At 44.1% G+C, this 17,500-nt stretch overlaps 3 protein-coding genes across 11 annotated transcripts in view; all 3 read right to left on the reverse strand.

The window, feature by feature from the left end:
• slc35a2 (solute carrier family 35 member 2) overlaps nt 1-2,800 on the reverse strand; it is a 25,569-nt gene extending 22,769 nt beyond the window's left edge. For 7 of the 8 annotated variants that reach the window (XR_013502214.1, XR_013502215.1, XR_013502213.1 and 4 more), the window contains exon 1: nt 2,438-2,800. Coding sequence is in view for 4 of the 8 variants with exons in the window: in XM_078254099.1 (XP_078110225.1) it covers nt 2,438-2,501 (64 nt within the window). In the remaining 4 variants the exon portion in view is untranslated. The remainder of the gene's footprint in view (nt 1-2,437) is intronic. The other variant, XM_078254098.1, reaches the window with a different exon arrangement.
• A 4,984-nt stretch (nt 2,801-7,784) lies between these two features.
• On the reverse strand, nt 7,785-14,585 carry pim2 (Pim-2 proto-oncogene, serine/threonine kinase). 2 transcript variants are annotated; one of them, XM_078254102.1, is made up of 8 exons: nt 14,398-14,585; nt 12,667-12,767; nt 12,414-12,464; nt 10,691-10,899; nt 10,305-10,474; nt 9,594-9,770; nt 8,741-8,932; nt 7,785-8,703 (listed from the first exon to the last, which is right to left on the reverse strand). In XM_078254102.1, the coding sequence occupies exons 1-7, from the start codon at nt 14,453-14,455 to the stop codon at nt 8,790-8,792; spliced, it is 909 nt and encodes a 302-aa protein (XP_078110228.1). In that variant the 5' UTR covers nt 14,456-14,585; the 3' UTR covers nt 7,785-8,703; nt 8,741-8,789. The 2 variants fall into 2 exon arrangements, with proteins under 2 accessions (XP_078110228.1, XP_078110227.1); XM_078254101.1 differs by having other exon boundaries at nt 7,785-8,932.
• A 1,973-nt stretch (nt 14,586-16,558) lies between these two features.
• Nucleotides 16,559-17,500, reverse strand: part of otud5a (OTU deubiquitinase 5a) — a 50,340-nt gene continuing 49,398 nt past the window's right edge. Inside the window, exon 9 of the mRNA XM_078254103.1 lies at nt 16,559-17,500. This exon is cut by the window's right edge and continues 1,805 nt beyond it. The gene's annotated coding sequence lies outside the window, so the exon portion shown is untranslated.

Below are 17,500 nucleotides of genomic sequence, written 5' to 3' on the forward strand. Positions count from 1 at the left end.
CAGTTGCGTGGCGTTTCTGTTGCGTGTCAGTTGCGTGGCGTGAGAGCGTGGCGTTTCTGTTGCGTGTCAGTTGCGTGCCGTGAGCGTGGCGTTTTCTTTGCGTGTCAGTTGCGTGGCGTGAGCGTGGCGTTTTCTTTGCGTGTCAGTTGCGTGGCGTGAGAGTGGCGTTTCTGTTGCGTGTCAGTTGCGTGCCGTGAGCGTGACGTTTTCTTTGCGTGTCAGTTGCGTGCCGTGAGCGTGGCGTTTTCTTTGCGTGGCGTGAGAGTGGCGTTTCTGTTGCGTGTCAGTTGCGTGGCGTGAGAGTCGCGTTTCTGTTGCGTGTCAGTTGCGTGCCGTGAGAGTGGCGTTTCTTTGCGTGTCAGTTGCGTGGCGTTTCTGTTGCGTGTCAGTTGCGTGCCGTGAGCGTGGCGTTTTCTTTGAGTGCCGTGAGAGTGGCGTTTTCTTTGCGTGTCAGTTGCGTGGCGTGAGAGTGGCGTTTCTGTTGCGTGTCAGTTGCGTGGCGTGAGAGTGGCGTTTCTGTTGCGTGTCAGTTGCGTGGCGTGAGAGCGTGGCGTTTCTGTTGCGTGTCAGTTGCGTGCCGTGAGCGTGGCGTTTTCTTTGCGTGTCAGTTGCGTGCCGTGAGCGTGGCGTTTTCTTTGCGTGTCAGTTGCGTGGCGTGAGCGTGGCGTGAGAGTGGCGTTTCTGTTGCGTGTCAGTTGCGTGGCGTGAGAGTGGCGTTTTCTTTGCGTGTCAGTTGCGTGGCGTGAGAGTGGCGTTTCTGTTGCGTGTCAGTTGCGTGGCGTGAGAGTGGCGTTTCTGTTGCGTGTCAGTTGCGTGGCGTGAGAGTGGCGTTTCTGTTGCGTGTCAGTTGCGTGGCGTGAGCGTGGCGTTTCTGTTGCGTGGCGTGAGCGTGGCGTGAGCGTGGCATTTCTGTTGCGTGTCAGTTGCGTGGCGTGAGCGTAGCGTTTTCTTTGCGTGTCAGTTGCGTGGCGTGAGAGTGGCATTTCTGTTGCGTGTCAGTTGCGTGGCGTGAGAGTGCCGTTTCTGTTGCGTGTCAGTTGCGTGGCGTGAGCGTGGCGTTTCTGTTGCGTGGCGGCTGCATGGCGTTTCTGTTGCGTGGCGTTTCTTCTCTGAAATGCTGACAGCTTACGTTAAGAGGTGTAAAGTGTGACTGTATTTCCTGTAGAGGATTCCAGCAGCGGGACGCAACGGTCTGACTGCAGCTGCTGTTGTCGGAAAAACAACACAGACGGTGCGTTCACTTGAAACTCGCCAGCCTTCGCGGTGCATTCAAAGTTATTGTAAAATACCCTTTTCCCATCCAATGGTTGTTTTTGTCGTTTACCAGCAATTTACTGGTGAAATAAGTCATTGTTATAAGTTATTGTTATTACATTATTAATCAATCATTTAATTTTGACCATATGGCCTTAGCAATTGCAGGACTTTCACTTGCATCAAAGTATGTTCACAGTGTGTGTTAGTCCTTTTACTGCAGTAATCTGAGAACTTCCTTGTCATATAACAGCAGCTTCAGAACAATACAACAGGATGAATGTGGACAAACCTGTCAACACATTTACACAATAAGAGCCAAGAGGGTGTGATCTTAGTAACAAAGGAACTGTGGTACTTGCAGCCGTGTAGGTATGTGTGTGTGTGTGTGTGTGTGTGTGTGTGTGTGTGTGTGTGTGTGTGTATATATATATATATGTGTGTGTGTGTGTGTGTGTGTATATATATATATATGTATGTGTGGGTGTGTGTGTGTATATATATATGTGTGTGTGTGTGTGTATGTGTGTATATATGTGTGTATGTATGTGTATATATGTGTGTGTGTATGTGTTCAGTGTGTGTGTATATACGTGTAGGTGTGTAGGTATGTGGGTGTGTGTGTGGGTATGTGTTCAGTGTGTGTGTGTGTGTGTATATGTGTAGGTATGTGGGTGTGTGTGTGGGTATGTGTGTGTGTGTGTAGGTAGGGATGTGTGTGTTTGTGTGTTTTCTGACTACACAAACCACACCTGTACCAACCTCCACGTCACCAGCTGCCACCCAATACTCACCTGCATTATTCACCTTTTATACTGTGCTGTTAGCATTAGCTGTCAACCCAAGTACAGCTACAACCTAACAACTGACGGCTCAGTTAGCAGCACAGAAACTACTTTTAAACTAGTAAACACTGAAGTCAGCTTAGCATTGGGACGTTACGTTGGCCTATAGCTCACGCGCCAGTGCTCCCATTAGGTAGTTAACGTTACCCGGTGATAAAGTTGTGAAAATAAAAATAAAAAATAGGAATCGAGATGAAGGGAAACTAAAACAACGGGGAGACTGTCTGCCTGTAAAAAATAAATAAAAATAAGCTAACGTTAAGTTACCCAGAGACCCCCAGTTTTAGAGCCGTGCGGGCCCCATCCCCCGGCTCTCTACATCAGATGAATCCGCTCACCTTCACTCTGACTCCGGCTCGCTGCCTTCTCCTCCACCGCCTGGCTGTGGTTCCCAACGGCCATGCTGCCTCTGCCCTCTGCCCGCCGCCCGGACCGAGCCTTCGCCCCGCTGCCTGCTCGGCTAACGCTCCGCTAACCTCCCAGTTAAGCTAGCTAGCTCCCCCGGCTCAGGCTTCTGACCGAACCGGAGCACAAAACTCCGGTTTGTAGCTTGATTAAAGCGGGAGGCAGCCGGGCTGTGAGACGGATATTAGACCGGAGCTGAGGTTAGAAGAAGCTCCGGGACAATCGGGATGAAAACATACCGTGGAGCGGCTGAGGTGTTCAGGAAGTGGAGAAAGCTACTGCTGCAGAGATAGGACAAACTGACAGGATGTATCACTCTGACAGGAAAAACAACACGCTGATTATATTTGTATCTGAAATTTAACAAAAAATCTCACTGGAAATGGTTTTATTTCTGAAACACTGACCAATAACTTAGCTGTTTGTTTAATTAAAAATACTGATGGAAGTATTTAATATCTAATATATTTCTTTCGATTTAAAGTGTGTTCTTCCTATGTCGTTTTGACTTTTTGTTTATTGGCAATACTTAAATAATGTTTCACAATAAAGAAAAATTGTAATTAAACACTAAACTTCTATTGATTAAAAATACTGATGAAATTATGTATTAAATATTTTTTATTTTTTTGTTTTGTTTCTATTTTAGTGTGAAATGACGAGCTCTGACTGAACAGTCAGAGTGAGACCTCTGTCCTCCTTCTCCTCTCTGATCCGGCTGACAACAACCGCTTGTTCTCGTGCAGGCTGAACATGGAGGAATCCTATTGGCTGCTGGGTGAACACGTCACCTGTCAGGAGTTTTTGCTCTTGTTCAGCGCCCCCTGCTGGATGTTTAGTCCCCATCAGGAGCTGCTGAACGATCAGAAAAAGGCTCTGATGTTCTTTTAATATGCCACTTGTGTGTGTGTGTGTGTGTGTGTGTGTGTGTGTGTGTGTGTGTGTGTGTGTGTGTAAAGTAACTAAAGCTGTAACAGATGAATGTAGAGGAGTAACTAAAGTAACTAGTAACTAAAGTAACTAGTAACTAAAGCTGGAACAGATGAATGTAGCGGAGTAACTAAAGCTGGAACAGATGAATGTAGTGGAGTAACTAAAGTAACTAGTAACTAAAGCTGGAACAGATGAATGTAGTGGAGTAACTAAAGTAACTAGTAACTAAAGTAACTAGTAACTAAAGCTGGAACAGATGAATGTAGTGGAGTAACTAAAGTAACTAGTAACTAAAGCTGGAACAGATGAATGTAGAGGAGTAACTAAAGTAACTAGTAACTAAAGTAACTAGTAACTAAAGCTGGAACAGATGAATGTAGAGGAGTAACTAAAGTAACTAGTAACTAAAGCTGGAACAGATGAATGTAGAGGAGTAACTAAAGTAACTAGTAACTAAAGTAACTAGTAACTAAAGCTGGAACAGATGAATGTAGAGGAGTAACTAAAGTAACTAGTAACTAAAGTAACTAGTAACTAAAGCTGGAACAGATGAATGTAGTGGAGTAACTAAAGTAACTAGTAACTAAAGCTGGAACAGATGAATGTAGTGGAGTAACTAAAGCTAGTAACTAAAGCTGGAACAGATGAATGTAGTGGAGTAACTAAAGTAACTAGTAACTAAAGCTGGAACAGATGAATGTAGTGGAGTAACTAAAGTAACTAGTAACTAAAGCTGGAACAGATGAATGTAGCGGAGTAACTAAAGTAACTAGTAACTAAAGCTGTAACAGATGAATGTAGAGGAGTAACTAAAGTAACTAAAGTAATTAGTAACTAAAGCTGGAACAGATGAATGTAGTGGAGTAACTAAAGTAACTATGGACTAAAGTAACTAGTAACTAAAGCTGGAACAGATGAATGTAGAGGAGTAACTAAAGTAACTAGTAACTAAAGTAACTAGTAACTAAAGCTGGAACAGATGAATGTAGAGGAGTAACTAAAGTAACTAGTAACTAAAGTAACTAGTAACTAAAGCTGGAACAGATGAATGTAGTGGAGTAACTAAAGTAACTAGTAACTAAAGCTGGAACAGATGAATGTAGCGGAGTAACTAAAGTAACTAGTAACTAAAGCTGGAACAGATGAATGTAGTGGAGTAACTAAAGTAACTAGTAACTAAAGTAACTAGTAACTAAAGCTGGAACAGATGAATGTAGAGGAGTAACTAAAGTAACTAGTAACTAAAGCTGGAACAGATGAATGTAGTGGAGTAACTAAAGTAACTAGTAACTAAAGCTGGAACAGATGAATGTAGTGGAGTAACTAAAGTAACTAGTAACTAAAGCTGGAACAGATGAATGTAGTGGAGTAACTAAAGTAACTAGTAACTAAAGTAACTAGTAACTAAAGCTGGAACAGATGAATGTAGTGGAGTAACTAAAGTAACTAGTAACTAAAGCTGGAACAGATGAATGTAGAGGAGTAACTAAAGTAACTAGTAACTAAAGTAACTAGTAACTAAAGCTGGAACAGATGAATGTAGTGGAGTAACTAAAGTAACTAGTAACTAAAGCTGTAACAGATGAATGTAGTGGAGTAACTAAAGTAACTAGTAACTAAAGCTGGAACAGATGAATGTAGTGGAGTAACTAAAGTAACTAGTAACTAAAGCTGGAACAGATGAATGTAGTGGAGTAACTAAAGTAACTCAAAGTAACTAAAGCTGGAACAGATGAATGTAGTGGAGTAACTAAAGTAACTAGTAACTAAAGCTGGAACAGATGAATGTAGTGGAGTAACTAAAGTAACTAGTAACTAAAGCTGGAACAGATGAATGTAGTGGAGTAACTAAAGTAACTAGTAACTAAAGCTGGAACAGATGAATGTAGTGGAGTAACTAAAGTAACTAGTAACTAAAGCTGGAACAGATGAATGTAGCGGAGTAACTAGAGTAACTAGTAACTAAAGTAACTAGTAACTAAAGCTGTAACAGATGAATGTAGTGGAGTAACTAAAGTAACTAAAGTAACTAGTAACTAAAGCTGTAACAGATGAATGTAGTGGAGTAACTAAAGTAACTAGTAACTAAAGTAACTAGTAACTAAAGCTGTAACATGAATGTAGTGGAGTAACTAAAGTAACTAAAGCTGTAACAGATGAATGTAGTGGAGTAACTAAAGTAACTAGTAACTAAAGTAACTAAAGTAACTAAAGCTGTAACATGAATGTAGTGGAGTAACTAAAGTAACTAAAGTAACTAGTAACTAAAGCTGGAACAGATGAATGTAGCGGAGTAACTAAAGTAACTAGTAACTAAAGTAACTAGTAACTAAAGCTGTAACAGATGAATGTAGTGGAGTAACTAAAGTAACTAGTAACTAAAGTAACTAGTAACTAAAGCTGTAACAGATGAATGTAGTGGAGTAACTAAAGTAACTAGTAACTAAAGTAACTAGTAACTAAAGCTGTAACAGATGAATGTAGTGGAGTAGAAGTAGAAAGTGGCATGAAAAGAAAAGACTCAAGTAAAGTACAAGTACCTCAACATTTGGTACTGAAGTACAGTAATGGAGTAAATGTACTTAGTTACATTCCAGCGCTGGTTTCCATCTTGTTTTCAGTTGTTCATAGATGTCATTTCCCTTGTTGTGAACACTATGAATTGTGGGTAATGTAGTATCACAGAGACGCCAACAGAAGAGTCGAGACACACGAAGTGATGAAGTGACAAAAACTGTTTTATTCAAACGTTGGATCCCCTTTTCGATCCATAAAGTCTTATTTAATGTAAATAAACAAAACAAGTGACCTAACAAAGAGCCACTTTGATCAGAAATCCAGCCAATAATACACAAGTATCTACGGCAACAGGACAGCAGCTACCAACCAGATCCACTGGTTTCCATCTGGATCTGAAGTCACACAGGAAACTAAATAAATACATATCTTTTCTCTAACTTTAAATTAAGATTCTGACTCGACCGTCAAACTGACGTCCCTGTTTTTCGGATGTTTTCGTAAAGTGTCCTCTGCTGAAAAAAGCCCCAAAAAGAAAGAAAAATGGAGACTGATATGCTCATTAAAGCTCAGATTTTAGGATATTATCCAGTAACTGAAAGCAGTGTTTACATCAACTGCAAAAGTCCTTAATAACTCAGATTTGCGCCTTTTTAAGTCTGAGCACAGATTATTATTATGAGATGAGATTATGAGATTTCGTATCATTTAAGGTTCTCGATACGTTTTGGCCCGTCTGGTTCGAGTCTGTTTTGTCACTTTTGCCGACGTTTATGTTGCCGTTTTCCCCGCTGGATACAACCTTTTTTGTGAGCGTTCAGTGTTCAGACGCAGACGACTTCTCTTGTTTGTTACGGTGAAAACACACCGGAGCGGAGATAAGCGCCTGATCGCACGCCTGGCCAGTCATACCGGACACGGATTTCTCAAGAAAGAGAGAGAGACAGGATGAGTGGGTAATTGTAGCCTGTGTGTGTGTGTGTCTCTGTCTGTCTCTGTCTGTGTGTGTGTGTCTCTGTCTGTGTGTGTGTGTGTGTCTCTCTGTCTGTGTGTGTGTGTGTGTCTCTCTCTGTCTGTGTGTCTCTGTCTGTGTGTGTGTGTGTGTCTCTCTATGTGTCTGTGTGTGTGTGTGTGTCTCTCTATGTGTCTGTGTGTGTGTGTGTGTGTCTCTGTCTGTGTGTATATCTGTGTGTGTGTGTCTGTCTGTCTGTCTGTGTGTGTGTGTGTGTCTGTCTGTGTGTGTGTGTGTCTGTGTGTGTGTCTGTCTGTGTGTGTGTGTGTCTGTTTGTGTGTGTGTGTGTGTGTATCTGTGTGTGTAAGAGTCGCCCCAACGTCGCTGCTATGCGCCCGGTATGATTGGCCAGATTGGATAACATGGGTGCCGAACTGAAACCAGCCGCGCTCCGCTGCTACACGGCCCGGTGGGTTTCCACCGCGCCGTCTTACCGCCACACGTACAGTAAACCTCCCTCCTGGAACACGCAACATAACGTACGTAAAGACGGCCCCAAACAACCCAGCGCTTTCTCCGTTGTTCTCACGGGTCACCAGATACACACTGCCCCAACGTCTGTCTAGAAAAAGGACTTGGAACATTTTCAGAAGAAGAAAAACATGAATAAGAGGACAGTAACGGAGCCGTAACAATAAAAATAAAAAGGTTGGTGGTGTTTGCTCAGAGTTCTCCTCTGTCAGTAGCTGCAAAACCAAATAAATACTCAATTCAATAAATAGCCACAACCGGAAAGTCCTTCTGCCTAAATCAGGCCCGGCTCCTGCACCCACCAGGAGACATAAATACAAAATGAACATTGCAGCGTGAGGAGTAAAAAAAAAAAAAAAAAAAAGAAATACTTTCGTCTCATGCAAGTGATCGTTAGGGTTGGACATCGTTTGGATTTTAACGATTCTGGTTCTTCCTTTTTGATTCTGGTTCTCGTCGGTTCTGGTTCTGGTTCTCGTCGGTTCTGGTTCTCTGAGGGTGGAGTGTGACACGGGTCACATGTTTTCACAAATAAGAGGAAAGTCTGATTTTGAGTCAATGGTGGGTTGCAGTTTTACAGCTTCTTCAGCTTCTTCAGCGTAAAATAACACCAGACTAGAGTTCTGCTTACTGGGCTCCACAACAAGCGCCTGGTCGCTACGGAAACCCAAACTTGCGCATGTTAAACTGGGACGCGATGATCTGATTTGAAACCCAAACGATCCCAATAAAAGAACTTCTGAACCGATTCCAGGTGGGAATCTGTTCCCGATGCCCGACCCTAGCGACCGTATGCAGAGCTTTCTTCACGTTGTGACCGCCCGATGAGCGTCGGTTGACGTCCACGGGCGTCTTCGTTGAGTCGGAGCGGGACGTGATGTAATGCCGGGGTTGAAACATGAAGACCGGCTCCCCTGAGATCCAGTGGGGGGAGGTTTTACTTCCTGTCGTCCCGTCTGGGGGATGTTGAGCCTCGAGAGGATCGGAGGATCGGACGAGAGGATCTGCAGGGGCACAAAGACGAGACGGGACCAGGTGCTCCTTTTACCTTGACAGCGTAGCAACATGTCCAGGGATAGAAGATGGACAGACGTGTGTATGACTGATTTAGTGAGACACAAATAACACAGAAGTGAGACTTCCAAACTTCAGGTGGCCGTTTCCAACTTTGGAAAGTATGGAGTATAAATGGAGCACGCTACGAGACCCGTGCGATGCTCAGGGCTACGTTTAATGTTTGTCCCGTCAGGAGGCCGGTGCGTTCAGGTGTTCGTTTGTCCCGTCAGGAGGCCGGTGAGTTCAGGTGTTCGTTTGTCCCGTCAGGAGGCCGGTGCGTTCAGGTGTTTGTCCCGTCAGAGGGACTGGTTGGGCAGAGAGCTGTGCTCCTCCTCCTCTGCCTCGCCTCCCTCCATCCAGGGGTGGGACAGGATCTCCTCCAGGGTCGGACGCTCCTCAGGACGGTACGACAGGCACCAGCGAATCAGAGACTGGCATTCTGGGAGGAGAGAGACAAAGGGGACGTGAGGTTAAACTGCTGCACAGAACCAAGGTTACTGTAGTTTTTTTGTAGTTAGATTTCATTTTAGTTTGGAGGTTTGGTTTCAGTTTACTTAAAACATGTTTCACTGTTTCTTTTGAGTTTTAGTTTGTGTACTATAATAACTAGGGGTGTAAAATAAAAGCAATACACTTGAGTATTGCAATATTTTATTTTGCAATACTGTATCGGTTTTCAAAAAGGCAATATCGGTTTGTTTTTTTACGTTCAAAAATATTCATGTAAGGCAGTGGTTCACGTTTATGTTGTGTTTAAACCCCCTACCGCTAGATGGCCATGCTGAGACACACTAGTGTCCTCGCCTAGCAGGGCCTAGCAGGGCCTAACAGGGCCTAACAGGGCCTAGCAGTGCCTAACAGGGCCTAGCAGGGCCTAGCAGGGCCTAGCAGGGCCTAGCAGGGCCTAGCAGGGCCCTAGGGGGCCTAGCAGGGCCTAACAGGGCCTAACAGGGCCTAGCAGTGCCTAACAGGGCCTAGCAGGGCCTAGCAGGGCCTAGCAGGGCCTAGCAGGGCCTAGCAGTGCCTAACAGGGCCTAACCACAGCCCTATTAATAACCCAGGACAGGGTGCGGAGCAGGGTGGGCGGAGCCTCTGCTCACCTTTAGAGATCCGTCTGCTGAAAATGGGCGCTGCGCTGACGATATCCTGGTCGCGCTCGAACGGGATGTCGCCGCACACCATGTCGAAGAGCAGCACGCCCAGAGACCAGACTGTGAGAGGGACGGCCTCGTAGGACTGGGACACGATCCACTCAGGGGGGCTGTAGACCCGCGTACCTGGGGGGGCAAGGAGAGGTGTTATCAAGTCTGAATTAATTACAGTCTGGGGCTGAAAATGTCAGACAAAACAAACTGAAATGTTTGCATGGAAACTAGTTGCCAATGAATTTCTGTTGATGGTCTAACTGACGTTAGCAGCACAGCTGCTAGCAACTGATGTTTTCAACTTCAATGATCACTGATACTAGGCCTGCACGATTAATCATTATAAAATCCATATTTAGTCCAGATAGAGCCTGTATCAGGGCCATATTTAGTCCAGATAGAGCCTGTATCAGGGCCATATTTAGTCCAGATAGAGCCTGTATCAGGGCCATATTTAGTCCAGATAGAGCCTGTATCAGGGCCATATTTAGTCCAGATAGAGCCTGTATCAGGGCCATATTTAGTCCAGATAGAGCCTGTATCAGGGCCATATTTAGTCCAGATAGAGCCTGTATCAGGGCCATATTTAGTCCAGATAGAGCCTAACGAAGACACAGCACTGACGTCAGCGGACAGTTATTGGGTTCAGAGTGTGCGTCTCCGTACCTTCGAACTCGCTGTACGGCGTCTCTTTGAGCGGAGCTCCGGATCCAAAGTCGATGATCTTGACGTCGAGCGTCCGCGTGTCGACCACGATGTTCTCGTCCTTGATGTCTCGGTGCACGACGCCGTGGGCGTGAAGGAAGCACAGCCCCTCCAAGATCTGCCGGAAGAACCTGACGGGAGCGAAGCAGAACAGAGAGAGCGTTAACACGGGGAAACAGAAGAGATGACAGAACAGAACAACAGATAGGGCTGCACAATATATCGTTCATCATCATCATCATCATCATCATCATCATCGCGATAACTGGCGCAATAAACACATTGCCGAAACCTGAGTGCGAGGCGTTCAGGGAGACCAGCAGGAGTGGGAGTTTGGAGAGTCTAACCTGAGTGCGAGGCGTTCAGGGAGAGCTCCTCTCTCCGTGATGAAGTCGAACAGATCCTGGCCGTGTGGCGGGCGCTCCAGCACCAGCAGGAAGCCCCGCCCCTCCACCTCGAACCAGTCCAGCATGCGGACGACGCTGGCGTGACCCCCGACGTCCGCCAGCCGCTGCAGCAGAGCGATCTCCATGGGAACAGGGCCGACCTTGCCAGGCTGGGGGCGGAGAGAGGGAGATTATGAACATATTATGTATATATTACATACCGGTCTGCATCCAGACCTCCTGTCAGGAGTCCTCATGAAGGGTTAGTGATGCTGAATATATGATATAGATATATAGATAACCTGGAAACCACAACTCCACTTGAACGTATGTTGCTTAAAGCTCAGAGTTAGTTAATTAAATGTTATTTTGTTATCGCCAATCGTTCTGTGAGCGTATATATATATATATATATATATATATATATATATATACACACACACACACACACACACACACATATATATATGTGTGTGTGTGTGTGTGTCCGTGTCTGTCCTTGTATGTGTATGTGTGTCTTTGTCCTTGTGTGTGTGTGTGTGTGCGTGTGTGTCCTTGTATGTGTATGTGTCTGTGTCCTTGTGTGTGTGTGTGTGTCCTTGTAGGTGTGTCTTTGTCCTTGTATGTGTGTGTGCGTGTGTGTCTGCGTGTGTGTGTGTGTGTGTGTGTGGACTGCTGACCTGGAACCTTTGAATGAAAAAAAATAAAACCTTTTTTTTTTTTTTAACGACACCAAAATGTCTCATTTTATCCGACAGCCCGAAGCACAAACATCTTCAGTTTGTTTTTCAGGTTTGGGGCATAAAAGACAGAAAATGTTTAATATTATTGCTTGAAAAAAGAACCTGATTATCATCGATAATATCGTCGATCGACTTAAATATTTCAGCTACAACTTAAAAGGTGTTTCTGGAAATCTAATGAATGGGAGACCTTATAACAAGAAACTATAACTGTGAAGTTGTTAATAAAAGTTATTTCGTGATAGCACGGTTGCTGCTACGTAAAGAACAAGATAATGAGCAACGCAGCACATTATCTACAGGGTACCGTAACGTGGAGATAACGGGGGTTCTGCAATGACTCACGGAGGAACGTCTTTCTGTTTTTCTCGTAATAATTCTCACAGAAACTCCACTTTGGTTTGTTTCCCCCCCGAGTCATCGTCTGCAGGTGTGGTTTTAGGGGGGCGGAGGGGGGAGGTTCCCAGTTAAAGTTCAAATGAATAAGAAATGAGTTAGTCACTGAGGGGAAACCCTACGGTGTCATTTACCAAACTGTGACATCACAGGTTTTCTGTGGGAGCCAGGGTGTGTGTGTGTGTGTGTCTATTTGTGCGTGCGTATCTGTGTGTGTGAGTGTGTCCATGTGTGCATGCGTGTGTGCGCTGCGTATCTGTGTGTGTGAGTGTGTCCATGTGTGCATGCGTGTGTGTGCGTGCGTATCTGTGTGTGTGAGTGTGTATCTGTGTCCATTTGTGTGCTAGTGTGTCCATGTGCATATCTGTGCGTATCTGTGTGTGTGTATATATGTGTGTATATCTGTGTGTGTGTGTGTGTGTGTGTGTGTGTGTGTGTCCCGGCTGTATCTCGCCTGTCACTCCAGCAGAGGGCGGAGTCGAACTATTTTTGTGACATTTTAAAGCCGATAATGAAATAATGAAAACAAACAGTTTGTTACTCACCAGTCTGGCCCACTGCTGAACTCTGTCGCTGGAAATCTGTTTAATGGCAACCTGGGAGGGACAAAAAGGAGACAAACTTATAGTTCACATCTGCAGAAGCAGTAACTGAAGTCGTAAATAGTTTGTCAGTATGACACACACACACACACACACACACACACACACACACACACACACACACACACACACACACACACACACACACACACACACACACACACACACGGCTGAAGGAGTGAGTCTGTAGTCTGACCTGCAGTCCATCGCAAAGCCTCTGGCCTGAAAACACCGACCCAAAGCCGCCGCTGCCGAGCAGAGAGCCGCAGTGATACTGACTGTCGAACTCTTCCTTCACTGAGGGAGACGGAGAGAAAACACGCAACACGTCAGTCAGCTCAATCAATCAAGATTTATTTGTCATTGCAAGAATACGGTGTATTAAAAACAACGAAATCCAAGGTGCCGCTCCAGATCAGTGCTTTTAAAAAGATAAATAATCAATCAAATGTTCCCTACATACATTTCACTGTCTCTTTTCTCTCTTCCACAGACACTCACATATACAGCACATGTATTTTGAATACAGGCAATTGCCTGTATGCTGAGGACAGTTTACACATTATGCATTTTATACACAGCAGAGTTCAGGGTTTTCCTGGCTTCGTGGAAGGCCGCTTTCTGGTTCTGTGGAGGCTCCACGCAGAGCTTTCTCCGTAGCCTACGTAAGTGGCCTGGTGTTGATACTTTATACTGTCTGTGTGCATGTCTGTGTGTGCGTGTACATCTGTGTGTGTCTCTACGTGTGTGTGTGTGTGTGTGTATGTATATATATATATATATATATGTGTGTGCGTGTGTGTGTATATATATGAGTGCGTGTGTCACACACGCACGCGCACACACACACACAATTAGACCTTTATACTGTCGGTCTGTTTGTTTTGGTTACTGTTGGCGCCGCTGCAGGAATAACATGGTGGTCAAGCAAACATCAAAAGAAGCCGAATTAAGACATTAGTTAGCCGAAATAATGCGCGTTTCCTCCGTGTTATTGATTATTTATTAGTTTCAGCGGGTGTCTGCGTTAATACCGACACATATTTGTCTGGAAAGTAGTTGTAAAGTCTCACTTTTAACGTTTTATTTTAAAAAATGTGAGACGTTCACTTGTTTAAATACAATTCCGTAACCGTGGAAACGGTTCGAAAACCCACAGATTGCTGCTTATGTGTGTGTGTGACTATGTTTGTGTGTGTGACTATGTGTGTGTGTGTGTGTGTTTGTGTGTGTGTGTGACTATGTTTGTGTGTGTGACTATGTTTGTGTGTGTGACTATGTTTGTGTGTGTGTGTGACTATGTTTGTGTGTGTGACTATGTTTGTGTGTGTGTGTGACTATGTTTGTGTGTGTGTGTTTGTGTGTGTGTGTGTCTATGTTTGTGTGTGTGTGTGTGTGTGTGTGTGTGTGTGTGTGTCTGTGACTATGTTTGTGTGTGTGTGTGTGTGTGTCTGTGTGTGTGTGTGTGTCTATGTTTGTGTGTGTGTGTGACTATGTTTGTGTGTGTGTGTCTATGTTTGTGTGTGTGTGTGACTGTGTGTGTGTGTGTGACTATGTTTGTGTGTGTGTGTGTGTGTGTGTGTGTGTGTGTCTGTGTGTGTGTGTGTGGCTAACCGTCCACGCGAGGAAATATTAGCGTAACTGAAACGACGGTTAGGCCGTTGGAACGCTAATCCAGACTCCTTAAATCGGTGTTTTTTTGCATGTAGTCTGGTTGTATCGTAAAGAAACTGTTAAATGAGTGGCTGCAAAACATGAACAATAATCAGCTAAACTTAAGAGTTAGTTAACAGACCGGTTAGTCTACAAGTTGCCTGTTGTAGGGTGAAAATGCACTCTGATAAAGTGACATTATTCACCATTAACTTGCTTCATTTATCACGAAAACACCCTGGTTTTTTAACCATGTTTTATTTTCTGTTCTCACCGTTTTTTTCCCGGACTTCGTCGTCCAGATGAAACTCCGCAGCTCTTTTCTCCAACATGTTCTGGACGTTTTCAGTTAGTTGAAGCAGATACAATCCATCCTGTTGTAAATGTTGAAAACGCTGTAAATGCAGTTAAAAACGTTGAAAGAAGATGGCTAAGTCCCTAGATAACCTGCTAGCCGCCTTCTCTGCCTTACGTTACTATTTTGTTCTGTATTTATATCCCCCTGTTTAGCCGCGCCCACTCCCGCCCTCGCTGTCCAATCAGCGTTGAGACGTGTGCTCAATGTTTTGAACCGTTCCGCCAATCAGATTCAAGCTGCGGTTTTTGCCATTAACCTTATGAATATTCAAACCCCGCGAGAGGAATTCGTAGAATTCAGGGCGGCGGAAGCGCGCGCTGATGATGCTGACGGGAAAGAGGAGGACGGTTTCCCCAAAACACACACACACACACACACACACAATATCGAAATACACTAACGGTTTCGTTATGTGCCCTGCTCTTTCTTTAGTCTCACTCACGCACGCGCACCCAGGCGTCTTTCTGCGAAGTCCCAGATAGTTAAGACATTGATTGTATATTTATAAATATATGAATCTAAAATCAGTTTCCTGTTCCTGTTAAAATAACCGCGTAAGCACCGGAATTCACAAGAAAGTCAAAATTAAACCTGACTGACTGACCTCAGTGACTCAGAAGTATTTAAGATCCTTTACTGCAGTAAAAGTACTAATATCACACAACTCTGTGAACATACTCTGTTACAAGTAAAAAGCCTGAATTCACAACCTTACTGCAGTAAAAGTATAAAGTGTGTATGTTTGGGGGCCAACACAAGACAAACTGTGTGTGTGTATATGTTTGTGTGTATGTGTGCATGTGTGTGTGTGTATATATGTTTGTGTGTATGTGTGCATGTGTGTGTGTGTATATATGTTTGTGTGCATGTGTGCATGTGTGTGTGTGTGTATATATATGTTTGTGTGTATGTGTGCATGTGTGTGTATATATATGTTTGTGTGCGTGTGTCTGTGTATATATGTTTGTGTGCATGTGTGTGTGTATATATATGTTTGTGTGTATGTGCATGTGTGTGTGTATATATATGTGTGTGCATGTCTGTGTGTGTGTCTGTGTGTGTGTGTGTGTGTCTGTGTGTCTCTGTGTGTCTCTGTGTGTCTTTGTGTGTGTGTGTGTGTGTGTGTCTCTGTGTGTGTCTGTGTGTGTGTGTGTGTCGCTGTGTGTCTGTGTGTGTGTCTCTGTGTGTGTGTGTCTCTGTGTGTGTGGGGGTTTCGATATGTTATAGTTCTATACACACACACCTAATGAAAGATTAAACTATTTTGAAGAGGAAGTATATCATTTTTGCACGTGACTGTGGTTGATAGTCAACCTTTACACTGCTCTGTCTCTCTCTCCGTCTGTCTCTCTCTCTCTGTCTCTCTCTCTGTCTCTCTCTCTCTCCGTCTGTCTCTCTCTCTTCTCTCTCTCCGTCTGTCTGTGTCTGTCGCTCTCTCAGTCTGTCTGTCTGTCTCTCTCTCCGTCTGTCTCTCTCTCTCTGTCTCTCTCTCTCTCCGTCTGTCTTTCTCCGTCTGTCTGTCTGTCTCTCTCTCCGTCTGTCTCTCTCTCTCTGTCTCTCTCTCTCTCCGTCTGTCTCTTTCTCTCTCCGTCTGTCTGTGTCTGTCGCTCTCTCCGTCTGTCTGTTTCTCTCTCCATCTGTCTGTCTGTCTCTCTCTGTGTCTTTCTCTCTCCGTCTGTCTTTCTCCGTCTGTCCGTCCGTCTCTCCATCTGTCTGCCTGTCTGTGAAGGAAATAAGTTGGTGAATAAAGTGTTAATGCATGCATTAACTTAAACTGTATTGTGTTAAATGTTTAAAACTATATATCTACAAAAAGTGTAAAATGTATGGTACTGTGTACATGTTGACTTCATAGTCCAACTGTCCGATATCATATGTAGTTAGGTCTCATATTTGAACTGTAGTTTATTTATCCCCATTGAATATATAATATATATTTCCTTTATTAAAAGTTGTAGTATTGTTGCTGTGGATCAGTGTGTTGAGCATGTGTGTGAACTGAACCGGTACATATGAATGATTTATCAAAATAAAGAAGAAATACAAAGAAAGTGAAACTGATAAAAGACGAGAAGAATCTCTTTCAGAAACATTTTCCTCTTTTTATTCCAAGAAAAAAAAAAAAAAAACAGAAAAAAATCTTTTCATCCCAAACGATAAAATAAAATAAAACAAACTTATATTATTAATAATAACAACATTAATAATAATCAATCATTAAGAGGATTAAGTATGACAATTCTCAACTTTTTTTTTATCTCTTTTTTTTTTATTTGTTGCTTTTTCTCTATGATGATATTGGTCATGGTCGATTAAACATGCAGCTAAATAAGTCCGATGATGATGATGATGATGATGAAGGGGATGATGATTGAGGCAGGGAAGAGGGGGAGGAAGGGGAGGAGGAGAGAGAGAGAGAGACAGAGACAGAGAGAGAGACAGAGAGAGAGAGAGAGAGAGAGAGAGAGAGAGACAGAGAGAGAGAGAGAGAGAGAGAGAGAGAGAGAGAGAGAGAGAGAGAGAGAGAGAGAGAGAGAGAGAGAGAGAGAGAGAGAGAGAGAGAGAGAGAGAGAGAGAGAGAGAGAGAGACAGAGAGACAGAGAGAGAGAGAGACAGAGAGAGCGAGACAGAGAGAGACAGACAGGCTGGCTGGAGAGTTTATGTCCCGGATGATGGAGAGTGTTGCTCGACACAAAAGGAGCTGTGTGTGTGTGTGTGTGTGTGTGTGTGTGTGTGTGTGTGTGTGTGTGTGTCTGTGTGTGTGTGTGTGTGTGAAGATGATCTCGCTATTGGCGACTGAGCTAAGTGTAACGTTAGCAGCGTCAGGAACCTGGAAACTGCGGGCAGGAGCTAGCTTTAAATACATAATAAGACGGCAGCTTATAGCTTGCTGGCTAAAGGCCCAGATACACTACAGGAGCTTTCTCACAATGCGTACGCGTAGACAGGCGGCCGCCGCGCTAACGGCATTGTTCACATACTTGCGTACTTTGTGTGAAACGTATCTCCACTAGGGGGC

This window comes from Sander vitreus, chromosome 7, assembly GCF_031162955.1.
Source record: "Sander vitreus isolate 19-12246 chromosome 7, sanVit1, whole genome shotgun sequence".
Lineage (NCBI taxonomy): Eukaryota > Metazoa > Chordata > Actinopteri > Perciformes > Percidae > Sander > Sander vitreus.